Source organism: Macaca fascicularis, chromosome 5, assembly GCF_037993035.2.
Source record: "Macaca fascicularis isolate 582-1 chromosome 5, T2T-MFA8v1.1".
NCBI lineage: Eukaryota > Metazoa > Chordata > Mammalia > Primates > Cercopithecidae > Macaca > Macaca fascicularis.
The window spans coordinates 14,692,173-14,704,484 of NC_088379.1; the positions used below are offsets into that span (position 1 = coordinate 14,692,173).

The 12,312-nt window shown below is 41.9% G+C and overlaps 1 protein-coding gene and 1 long non-coding RNA gene across 10 annotated transcripts in view; one reads left to right on the plus strand and one right to left on the minus strand.

The window, feature by feature from the left end:
* The window catches only part of CC2D2A (coiled-coil and C2 domain containing 2A), a 134,101-nt gene that overhangs the window by 69,212 nt on the left and 52,577 nt on the right, over nt 1-12,312 (plus strand). For all 9 annotated transcript variants that reach the window (XR_012434690.1, XR_012434691.1, XM_045392157.2 and 6 more), the window contains 3 exons: nt 1,613-1,769; nt 2,593-2,831; nt 5,785-5,962. Coding sequence is in view for 7 of the 9 variants with exons in the window: in XM_045392157.2 (XP_045248092.2) it covers nt 1,613-1,769; nt 2,593-2,831; nt 5,785-5,962 (574 nt within the window). In the remaining 2 variants the exon portion in view is untranslated. The remainder of the gene's footprint in view (nt 1-1,612; nt 1,770-2,592; nt 2,832-5,784; nt 5,963-12,312) is intronic.
* The window catches only part of LOC135970883 (uncharacterized), a 67,518-nt gene that overhangs the window by 31,837 nt on the left and 23,369 nt on the right, over nt 1-12,312 (minus strand). The gene's annotated exons all lie outside the window — the stretch shown is intronic.

The following is a 12,312-nucleotide window of genomic DNA, read 5'->3' on the forward strand; positions in this document are numbered from 1 at the left end:
GTACAGAAATCCTTGCCAGATTATTTTCTCTCTCCCTCCCTCCCATCATCCCTGCTGCTAACTCTCCCTCCATCCCTCCCCTCCTTCTTTTTGAGTTTATAGGGTAAACTAAATTACAGGCATTTTACTCATGAGGTCATAACACTCCTTCCCCTGATAAGTAGCTATCTTCCAAAACCCTTTTCTCACGTTCTTGATTCATCTAGCCACCTTATGAGAAAGCATAGTTTTTCCCACACACACAAACTATTCAAGTTTATTCATGCTTTTGAATAGCAATGAGAAAAGTGAATGGTTTTCTGTATATCAGAGATGGGACATAATTTTGAGGCCAAATTCCCCCGATGTTTATAAATTTTGGGTACCACTGTGCATCCAAAGTGATTTATTTGGTAGTCATCCTAGAGAGCTGTAAGAGCTTGTGCCTTGGGGGACTGTAAACTGCTTAAACTCCAGGCAACATGTGTCCATAAGCAAATATCTGTCAGCTCTATGCACTTGTCTAGGTTTTTGTAAAATGGATTACGAAGCTTAACTGCTTTGGGGAAAATAGTGCAGTCAGTATTCGGCACCATCTCCAAAGTGCTGGGTGGGATGGATGCAGTCACTGCACATTTGCCGCCGCCCACCAGGAGAGCCATGCTGTTCATCAACATGTTAAGGGCTCTGAAAAGATGACCAGCAAGGAACATTTCACACTTATTTAATCCAGCATTGATACGGACACAATATCTTTTCCTGGTGGGACATCTCACAGAACTAATGTCCTACAGAACACACCGTGGGAAACAGAACTGGGCTGATCTCCTGGTGGAGTGTAAGCAAAATCATCAAAGAAAAACCCAAATCTTCCATCCAAAGTCAAAAAAGTAGTTTCACCATCGTTCTCAGCAAACTGTCACAAGGACAGAAAACCAAACACTACATGTTCTCACTCATAGGTGGGAACTGAACAATGAGAACACTTGGACACAGGGCGCGGAACATCACACACCGGGGCCTGTCGGCAGGTGAGGGGCTGTCGGCAGGTGAGGGGCTGTCGGCAGGTGAGGGGCTAAGGGAGGGATAGCATTAAGAGAAATACCTAATGTAAATGACGAGTTGATGGGTGCAGCAAACCAACATGGCACGTGTATACATATGTAACAAACCTGCACGTTGTGCACATGTACCCTAGAACTTAAAGTGGTTTCAGGGACTCAGTAGCAACAAAATGAAGCAGTTCCTCAGAAACCTGAAGAAGTAATAAAATAACTAATGAAATTTCCACCACTATCAGTTGAGAACTTACAGGCCCCGTGTCAGCACACCACACAGATCACTTAACGCAGAGAGGCATGGCTGCTTAGTGTTCAGGGGGTTGGGCTCATATTCAGCCCTTCCACTCACCAGCTGTGTGTTCTTGGGCAACTTACTTAACTTCTATGGGCCTCTGTCACCTCATGTATAAGAGGTGGATAATAACAGCATCTGCCTTACAGGATTGTGAGTTTACATGTGTGATATTTTTAGAAGAGGAACTGGCACATGGCAAGTTCAATAGAAGTATTTGCTGTTATTATTGCTCTCTTAATTTCCAGAAATAACCAATGGACTACAAATTATTTTAAAGGGAAAAAGTTGACCAGAAAGCAGATGAAGAAGCATATGAAGCAGAAATTCAAGCTGAAATAAGTGAACTGTTGGAAGAGCATACGGAGGAGTACGCACAGAAGATGGAAGAGTACAGAACGTCGTTACACCAGTGGAAGGCCTGGAGGAAAGCGCAAGTGTGTAAACAAACACTCAGCCTGGAATAGGGCTGGCCAGGAAGGGTCTGGGAGGACAGCCTCCAGTACAGGAGTGGGGAAACCAGACTGGCAGACTAGGGTATCCTGTGGCTCCCTCTGTCTCTTCCCCTGTCCCCTGGCTAAGGGATAAAAGGATGAATGAACTGACTGGCTAATGCATTTGCTTAAAAAGCCACCCAGTTGATTGATACCAGAGCCAGCTTTGTCCATAGAGAATGCTATGGTAGCACTCTGTGACTATTTAAGTAATAATGTAGTAATCACTAATGCTTGTGTCCAGCACTGTGCTGAGTATCTTACATGCATTATTCCATTAAATGTAGGGATTGATGCTCTGGAGTTTCCTTCAGAAAATTATATAACTTTATGGACATGACCCTACAAAACTGAGTCCAAGGGCAACAAATAACAGATCAGGTGGACCTGCAATGCTCATTGTGCTTACATGCCTTATTTTAATATTTCAAGATGTGTCCTTAGCCTTGAAAACCAAAATTAATGATCACATGAATACTTACCATTTTTTAAGCTCTTTCTAGGGACTAGGCTATATGGTAAATGCTTTTTAGGCATTTTAACAGTCTCATTTCAACAGCCCTGGGAGATATTTCCTGGGCTCCATTCTGTAGATGAAAAAACTGAGGCACAGAGAGGTCAGGTGGCTTAGTGACCTGCCTGATTACACACATCTGTTTGAAATGGGGCTGGGGTTTGCATCCAGGTCCATCTGGCTCTGAAGACTGTGCTCTTAAATGAAATTCCAAAATTCCTGTTTGATGTCATGTTGCCTCAAACCCAACAGAGGGCCAAGAAGAAGAAAAGGGAACAAGCAGCAGAAGATCATCCCGATGATGAGATTGAGGAGCCACATCCTGAGGAGGACCTTGTGAAGCCCACCCCTCCGGAGCCCACTGATCGGGCAGTGATAGAGCATGAGGTGAGGGAGAGAGCAGCCCAGAGCAGGAGGAGGCCTTGGGAGCCCACGCTGGTTCCAGAGCTAAGCCTGGCGGGAAGTGTAACACCCAGTGATCAGTGCCCCAGGTGAGTGGATGCTCTGACCATAAATGAGGCTGACATCTGATACACATGTTCATGTGGGCACATGCACACTATGGGGAGTGTACACTTACCGACCTACTTTAGCATCAGGAGAATCATCAACTCTGAATGAATATTAGGTTGAACCACATGAAATTGCTGACATTTGCCCACTTTAGGTGATTTCATTGATTCACCTACCTCATGCATGTGCACTGGCCACTCAGGAGCGCGCTGGAAAGCTCCCTGTAGGAGAAGCATCCCAGTTGCAAATCTCTGCCTGCTCTTCACAGTGGCTGGCTGTGTGGCTTTTGATTTGAGTCCCTTATCTGTAACCTCAATGAGTCTTCAGTCCACTGGTAGCATGTCCCACCTTTCTGGCACAGGCATGGATGCCTCTCCTTGCCCCTTCCTTGATTTCAGCTTGTCTCCTTGAAGACCCCCCAAAACACTGTGGGTGTGCCCTATAGCTTGTATTTAAGTCAGGCCATCTGAAGCATACCCTCCAGATTTGATAAAAATACATGTCTAGTCATTCTTACTTGAGAAACATCACTTGATTTATATACATTTGTATATATAATAAATCCATAAACATACATTTATAAGTTCATCTTCTTTTTTAAAATTATAACATAATAAAAATATTTTTATATTTCCTATTTATTCTTTCCTTCACTGTATAGCCATGGTTCTCAAAGTATAGCCCTGGAATCAGCAGCATCAGCATCACTGAGGACTTGTTAGAAACACAAACTCAGGCCAGGCATGGTGGCTCATGCCTATAACTTCAGCACTTTGAGAGGCCAAGGTGGGAGGATCGCTTGAGGCCAGGAGTTAGAGACCAGCCTGGGGAACAAAATGAGACCTCGCCTCTATTGAATAAATAAATACCCCAAACATTTTTAATACCTCACGTTGAAATAAATATGTTTAAGAAAGGTTAATAAAAACTAGCCAGACAATTATTTAAAGGCAACCAACTAAACAGAAATTTTAAAAATAATTTTAAAAAAGAAAGAAATGCAAACTCGCAAGTTCTACCTGAGACTTATTGAACCTGAAACCCTGAGGTGGGGCCCAGAAAACTGTCCTCACAAGGTCTCCAAGTGATTCTGATGCATGTTATGGTATATCATCATTAATTAAAGGGAGTCCATTAAAATCATCAATACCACAAAATCCCAGACTTAATTCTCTAGTACACAGAAGATCTATTGTGAATACAGGGACTATTGTACACTGGAATCTTCAATATCCCAACGTGAAAAATGAGAATTCAAATGAAGTCAGTCAGCCTCTGAGTTCATTAAAATGTGGGAGTTAATTAGGATGTCATTATAAGACTTCTGACAGTCTTGGTTTCAAACTTCTGCTAATGTTCTAATGTTTATTTTCAAATTATAGCTTTTTGTGCATTTTCATGTGTTCTCTCAACTTCACATATTAAGATGTTATACATAAACTATTCCCCTGTACTAAGTAAGCTGTTTTCAAGGCACAAGTACCATACCCTATAATTTTGACATGAACGTTCAAAATATGTGATGACAGAGCATGCTTTCTAAAAGGAAAATTTGGGCTTGATTTGGTAATCTTTTATGAGTGGAGTCTAAGTCTGGGGTGTCTTGGATACTTCTTGCAAATTTGCTGTGAAGTATCCTTTATTAAAAAAATGCTGAAGTAATTTGAGCTATTTCATCTAGAATAAGTCTAAATTACAGACTTGTAAAAAGTTAAAACTACCACCCCCTTTAATGAGTAGAGAATTTCTGTTTGGAATGATGAAAAAGTTCTGAAGATGGATAGTGGTGATGGTTACACAACATAGTAATTGTACATAATGCCACTGAAACATACACTTAAAAATGGTTGAGGTGATAAACATTATGTTATGTTATATATATTTACCACAATGGAACAATTTTTAATAAACTACCACCCCCCAAAAAAACCTGAGCTTGTTTCAAATTTTGATGCCCTAACCTTTTGCTTTCCTTAATTAGCTTGAATTGCTATTGACTTAACCAATAACTGGCATTTTTTGGTGGATGTCTGTACACATATGTACAATAAAATTAAAGACCAATGTGAGGTTGGTTTTTTTTTTTTTTTTTTGAGACGGAGTCTTGCTCTGTCATCCAGGCTGGAGTGCAGTGGCACGACCTCAGCTCACTGCAAGCTCCACCTCCCATGTTCATGCCATTCTCCTGCCTCAGCCTCCCAAGTAGCTGGGACTACAAGCGCCTGCCACCACGCCTGGCTAATTTTTTGTATTTTTAGTAGAGACGGGGTTTCACCATGTTAGCCAGGATGGTCTCTATCTCCTGACCCCGTGGTTCGCCTGCCTCAGCCTCCCAAAGTGCTGGGATTACAGGCGTGAGCCACCGCGCCCAGCAGGTTGTTTTTTTTTTTTTTTAACTTTCTGAGTCAGATTATCTTTAAAAATAAGGAACATTTATTAATACTCTGCATCTATTGAACATTCACTTACTGTCTGAAAACACTGAGAAAAACTTGGTATCTCGGAAAAGTGAACTTGATCTAACTGCTACAATATGCTGCTGTATTTTTAGAATAAAACTTCTTACCCAAATATAAATCATTATTATCCCCTATGTCTTGAATTTATTCCAGTTAACAAGGAATATATGAACTTAAAACTTTGGGACACAAATGTAAAGCTTGCTTGAAAAACCTGAGGAGACTGTAGTACAACGATGAATGGACTCTAGTTCTTAAATCCTCTGTGCCCTTTTCAGTGTCTGTTAATGGCTTCTCCATAAATTCCACGTTACTTTGCAAGACCTGTGGCTCCTCTGGTTAAATGAGGGCTGACATGACTGGGAGAGTTGCCTGCAATGTGCCTTGTTCTGTTCAGTTCTTATTTATCATATATTTTGGTGATCTTAGTAAATGATTACTAACTCCAACTGTGAATGATCTCCTTTTGCAGAGCGGAGGTCTCGAGAAGGGAGGATGTAAAGAAGCGCTCAGTGTACTTAAAAGTGCTCTTCAACAACAAGGAGGTGTCCAGGACAGTCAGTCGGCCACTAGGAGCAGACTTCCGAGTTCACTTTGGGCAGATTTTCAATTTGCAAATAGTCAACTGGCCGGAGAGTTTAACACTTCAGGTACACATTTTAATTACAGTCACTGGCCAGGCACTGTGGCTCATGCCTGTACTTTGGGAGGCCAAGGTGGGCAGATCACTTGAGGCCAAGAGTTCGAGACCAGCCTGGCCACATGGCAAAAACCACATCTGTACTGTAAATACAAAAAAAAAATTAGCCCAGCCTGGCGGCGGGCGCCTATAATCCCAGCTTCTCGGGAGGCTGAAGCAGGAGAATCTCTTGAACCCAGGAGGTGGAGGTTGTACTGAGCTGAGATCACGCCACTGCACTCCAGCCTGGGCAACAGAGTATGACTCTGTCTCAAAACAATAGTAATAATAATTAATATTATTATAGTTACTGCCCCAATAACTTTTTGTTCATTACAGGTGTGAAATGATTTTAAATCATCCATTGGTTATACATACGTCTTGACAGAGTCTCAAGCCTCTTCCTTGGCACATCTGTTCTTAAAGTCTTAGAAGAAAGAGATCTGTTCCCCAACTCACCTACTGAAAATGCTGGCAGAATAACTCTGGCCACAGTGCTCTGGAGTGTCTGCCTTGAGATGGGACAGGGGTGCTGAAGGGGGTGGGGCACAGGGAAATCTCCAGCTCATTCATTGAAGACATATTTCAATATCACCCTCTACAGGGACTCTAGCGTCATATAACAGAGAAATCAATTACGCCACAATCATGGGAGGTTATAATGTCGGAAAGATACAGGTGCTAGGATTCCCCCCACAAATTAATAAATCTTCCCACTAGCCTAAATCCCACCATTAGCAACATATTTGTTTGAGTTTATTTTAGTTTCCTGGGGAAACTAAACTATAACAAGGAACCACTAACTTGGTAGCTTCAAAACAACAGAAATGTATTTGTTCACAGTTCTGGAGGCCTAAAGTCTGAAATCGAGGTGTCAGTAGGGCCATACTCCCTCCAAAAGCTCTAGAGGAGTATCTTTCCCTGCCTCATCCAGCTCTTCTTGGCACTTAGAGTTCCTTGGTTTGTGTTAGCATAACTCCAATCTCTGCTTCCATCTTCACATAGCCTTCTCTGTGTCTCTCTCTGTGGGTCCTCTTTTGTCACTTATAAGAACACTCTTATTGGATTTAGGGCCCACCCTAATCTAATATGATCTTATCTTCATCCTTAACTAATGACATCTGCAAAGACCTCATTTCCAAATTAGGTTCACATTCTGAGTTTCTGGTTGGACATCAATATGTGGAGGATGCTATTTAACCCATCATAGTGTCTTCAGTCTTGCTTGTTCTTTCGGTGACTCTTCTCCCACAATGCTAACGGGTCTCTCTTATAATCCTAACAGGCTTGTTAACAAGGATTGCAACTTTGTGGCATGCATGCCCTTGTTTCCCCACCACCACCCAGGCAGAAATCACAGATCCTCATCCTTCACTCAGGCAGAAATGTCTCACTCCCCTCCACCACCCTTGCCAGAAAGCAATAATTGATGGTGCTATTTTTGTTGTGTTTTCCCACTGAGCCCGAATATAATTTTAGAACTCTTCTCAATACAGTACTTCAGGCAGCCACTACCTATTCCTAGTGAGTATAACTGACAAAGTCTGCAGGTACCATCACTGCTGTATAATTAATAAAATATTTACATACTTCTGTACTGACTGATAAATAGCTGCTGCCCTGACCTTCCCAGATGCCATCCTGGCCACATAAGCGCCACTTCAAAGATCCCCTGGACCTTCCCACAATTGACCAATTAAAGGGAATGGCTGACCAAGGCCAGTGCCTCCAGGGTCCTGTTCCCAAGCTGTGGTGGGCCGCTATTCTAATGAACCCAGGAGGTGGGTTCAATACTGTGTATAGTTCAGTATTTTGAATATCAAGCCCCGCCTAGACCTCAGTAGTTAAAAACCTTCTACGATCTGTAGAGGACATTCGCAACAGCTGGGATGTGTTCTTTTGACAGTGGGAAGGAAGCACAGAACTGCATGGAAAGAGAGGAGGTGGTGCCAAGAAATGGGAGGCAGAACCTGAAAGGGCTGGCACTGGACACCCAAGGTCAACCACCTTGGCTTAGAATTCCTCCAGAGCCTGTGGCAGTTTTGTCCTGTACCTTTTAATCTGTGATCTGGGGGTGGGTGAGGGCAGGGTGGTCCTCATTTACAAAGTGCCAAGCATCAAGACTCAAGCAAAATTCCTTTGCTATATAGATAACAGGATTGATATCTGCACAGCTGAAATTTTTTTCTTGAAATTTTAGAACTTTAGAATTTTGTTTAGTCTTGTCACTCGTATAACTCTTTAAAATGCCATCGAATTTTTTTTAATGTCTGTGTATTCTGAAACTTGAAAAAAAAAACAAAATTTTTGGCTGCTAACTTAAACATAATATGGGTGAGAGGAGAAAGCAAGTATAAAATGGTTTTAGAAAGGGGATTGGAGTTGGAGGTTTGGTGAAAACCTGAGATTTTCTTAAGCCTGGAAATTCCCTTTCTGAATATCAAACAGGGGAAAATAATTTCTATTAATGTTTACTTCTTCCTTGATGTATAACTCTGAATGAACACAAGAGAATGAAATGAGGTGATTTTGTCTGAACGTAAAAGTAGAGAGTTGCCCAACTCTGCACTGGAGAGCTGGGGCAGCCTTCAGATACGTGGTCGCTGGACAGAGCCCCTGTGAGGTCCCTGCCCTCCCTGCGGGGTCCACATTGACTCTCTATTCCATCTCCTCTGGAGCTTCTGCTGAGGCTGATGGCCTGGAACACTTGGTCACGTATTGCCTATGAATATATTCTGGATAATATTCTGGATAACTTTGCTTTTTGGTTTAAAAATTTATTTCATAGTATTGTCACATTGGTTTTTCAAAAATTATTTTGACTATAACATCCACAGCAAGCTAATATTCAAGGCAATAAGCAGGAGATAGTATTGGAGACTTTATTTACATTTTAGAATACATGTGAAGTAAAATACTGTTGTGCTGTGCGAGACAGAAGATAGTCTCTCCCTCTAAAGTAATTCAGAACATTCAGAAGTGCCCATAGTGGGAGTGTGTTTCACAGGCTGCCTAGGTAGTCTGAGCTCTCACCATCAGTGGAGGCATGGCTGGGCACCTGCAGGAGGGGAGGCCTTCTCGCCTTCTCTCCCTTCTTTCTGACTCTGCCAGTGGGTGTCTCCTGGCCCACTTCCTCTCCTTCCTGCCTGCCTCACTACTGTCTTCTGCTCTCCCTTCTAGCTCTCTATCTGGTCTTCTCATGTTAATCTTGGTCTTCTTGATATCATCTTTTCCTTTGTAGGGGAGGAACAGGGAGGATGAATTGATGATGGATGTCAAACTAGGAGGCAGAACTCTGAATACTGACATCTTCACTATAGATGCCTGTAGAAAGGGAGGGACTCCTGTGGGCCCCTGCAGCTCCTCCTCTATTCAGGGCAGGTGACAGAGGAGCAGCAAGTGTGCTTCTGGAGTTTGTGTTTCTTTGCTTTCTTTTCTTTACTTTCTCAGTCAAGTTTTATTCATAGCTCACACAATGTTTTGTGTGCAGTAAGTCTTACTTTAAACCAAAAGTCTTCCTTTAAACTAAAAGACCCAAAGTTTGAGACCAGCCTTTGCAACATAGTGAGACCCCATCTCTACAAAAATTTTAAAAAATTAGCTGGGCATGGTGGTGCATACCTCTAGTCTCAGCTACTTAGGAGGCTGAGGTGGGAGGATTGCTTAAGCCTGGGAGTTTGAGGCTGCAGTGAGCCATGATCACACCACTGCACTCCAGCCGGGGAGACAGGGTGAGACCCTGTCTCAAAAAAAAAAAAAAGTTGGCCCCAAGAGAAGGATGAGATTGGACTTCATGGGACAGGGGAGATGGAGCCAGGCCACAGTCCTTCCAGAAAGGTCTTGAAAATCTTGGCTTTGGAGGCCTTTCCAAAATAAATGTGTAGGGTTTTATAAATAAAATTTGGCTTAGAAATTTAAAAAGCTTTGCCTTCATTTTTGTGTCATTCACATATGTAACTTTATCCTACATTCATCTTCTCAACACCAAAACAACTAGCAACAGTGGTGTAATATTGCTGGGTGCCTTTTACATTTTTTAACATTATCATATTTCCTTATTAGTCAATCCTGTTAATCGTTTATATTCCTGGCATGTGGATTGAGATAGGGAAATTCTCCTTTTAACCTACTTGGTGATGGCTCGACTTTCTCTTCTCAGGGCCTTTCCTAATTTCTCTGGCTGATCTGAGGAATAACTCCTCTATCGGAGGGGGAATAACAGTCATATCTGGAGAACTGTCCTTGTTTACCCTCGCCTACCTCATTTTGTGGTTGCTGTTGGTTCTTTATGGACCCAAGTCCAAAACAGATGTTTTCACATACATCTTACTTGCCATGCTTTTAAACTGGATGATAGCAAGTCAGATTGCTGATCCCAGAAAGCCCTGCTGTGTGCAGTTGGAAAGGTCAGGTGGTTGAGGGCCTGAAGGAAGCCAGGTGGCGGCTGCAGGGAGGACAGGTTACATGAGGCAAGAAGACAGGTGTGGTCATCTAAAGGTAAGACGAGGAGGGCTTGAATGAGACAGGGCCTGTGAAACTGGGAAATCTCTAGGAAATAATGTTTACTAAGTGTCTACTGCATGACCACAATATTTACATGTTGTCTCGTGTTATCCTGAAGAAAACCACGGGTACTAAATGGGAGAATTCCCATTAAAAAAAAAAATATTCCTTGCTTTATTTCTCTGACAAAACAACAGGTATAGAAACGTCTGCAGGGAAAAAACATGCTGATTCCATGCTGTCATTTTAGATGGAAAAAACAAAACATGTGATTACTTTTCTTTTGTTCCTTTACAATATTCTGTGATTTTTAAAAACTTTTTTTATTGATATGTAATAATTGTATGTATTTATGGGGTACATGTGGTATTTTGATACATACATAGAATGTATAATGATCAAATCAGGGTATTTAGAATATCTATTACCTCAAACATTTATCATTTGTGTTGCAAACATTTTAAATCTTCTCTTCTAGCTATTTGGAAACATACAGTAAATTATTGTTAACTATAGTAACCCTACCGTGCTATCAAACACTAGAACTTATTCCTTCTAACTATATTTCTATACCATTAATGAACCTCTCTTTATCCTCCTCCTCTCCCTCCTCCCTTCTCAGCCTTTGATAACCATCATTCTACTCTTTTCCTACATAAGATCAGCTTTTTAAGCTCCCACATATGAGTGAGAGGCCAGGGTGCTGCTAAGCATCCTACAGCATACAACTCACAACAACAAAGAATTACCTGGCCCAGAATGTCAATAATGCTGAGACTGAGAACCCTCAGCACTACTGAGAGAAAACAAAAATGAAACTAAATTATAGAGAGATCTACTTATAAATGCCTACTTAAAGCCCAAAGTACCCATTTCCTAATTTTTAAAAATAGCATTTCTTCCTAGCATTTAAAAGAACTTCTGGGCCAGGTGCAGTGGCTCATGCCTGTAATCCCAGCACTTTGGGAAGGTGTGGCAGGTGGGTCACCTGAGGTTGGGAGTTCGAGACCACCCTGGCCAACATGGAGAAACCCTGTCTCTATTAAAAATAGAAAATTAGCCCGGCGTGGTGGTGCATGCCTGTAATCCCAGCTACTCGGGAGGCTGAGGCAGGAGAATCACTTGAACCCGGGAGACGGAGGTTGCTGTGAGCCGAGATTGCTCCATTGCACTCCAGCCTAGGTAACAAGAGTAAAACTCCATCTCCAAAAAAATATAAAATAAAAATAAATAAAATAACTTCTGCTATCTTAAGAGAGTAGGAAATAAAGATTGGGGAAATTCTGGATTTTTTTTGGCTTTGTCAGATGGAATCCATTTTTTTCTCATTAAAAAAATCTGATACTTATCTCCTAAGACAGTAACACCAACTAGTAAACCCTCCATTCCCCTAGAGTCCATGATTGCCTCTGCCTACAGACTTGGCACCAAGAGCCCCCATTCAGTTCCTCTCTAGACACCAGCTAGGAATGTGGCTCCAGAAACTAGGAATAAGCCGCCTTCCACTGATGTCCTCAGAAACACCCTTTATGTGATCACTTATGTTTTATTGGTCATCACTAGGCATGGTGACCAGCCCAGGGAACACCCATGAGGAATAAAAGCCACCTTTCATAGCCTTTCATAGGATTGTGGTGAAGATTAAACAGGGTACCACACTGAAAGGCCCCTTAAGTCCCTGTGCTTCCTACAAAAGGAAATCTCAATGAATTTTTGTCTCGATTAATTCTGGCAAAAAAATTCTTTTAAAAATGTGGTTTCTTTCATTTCAAACAAAATTAAAGAAAACACATCATTTTCTTGGGACAAGACTTCATG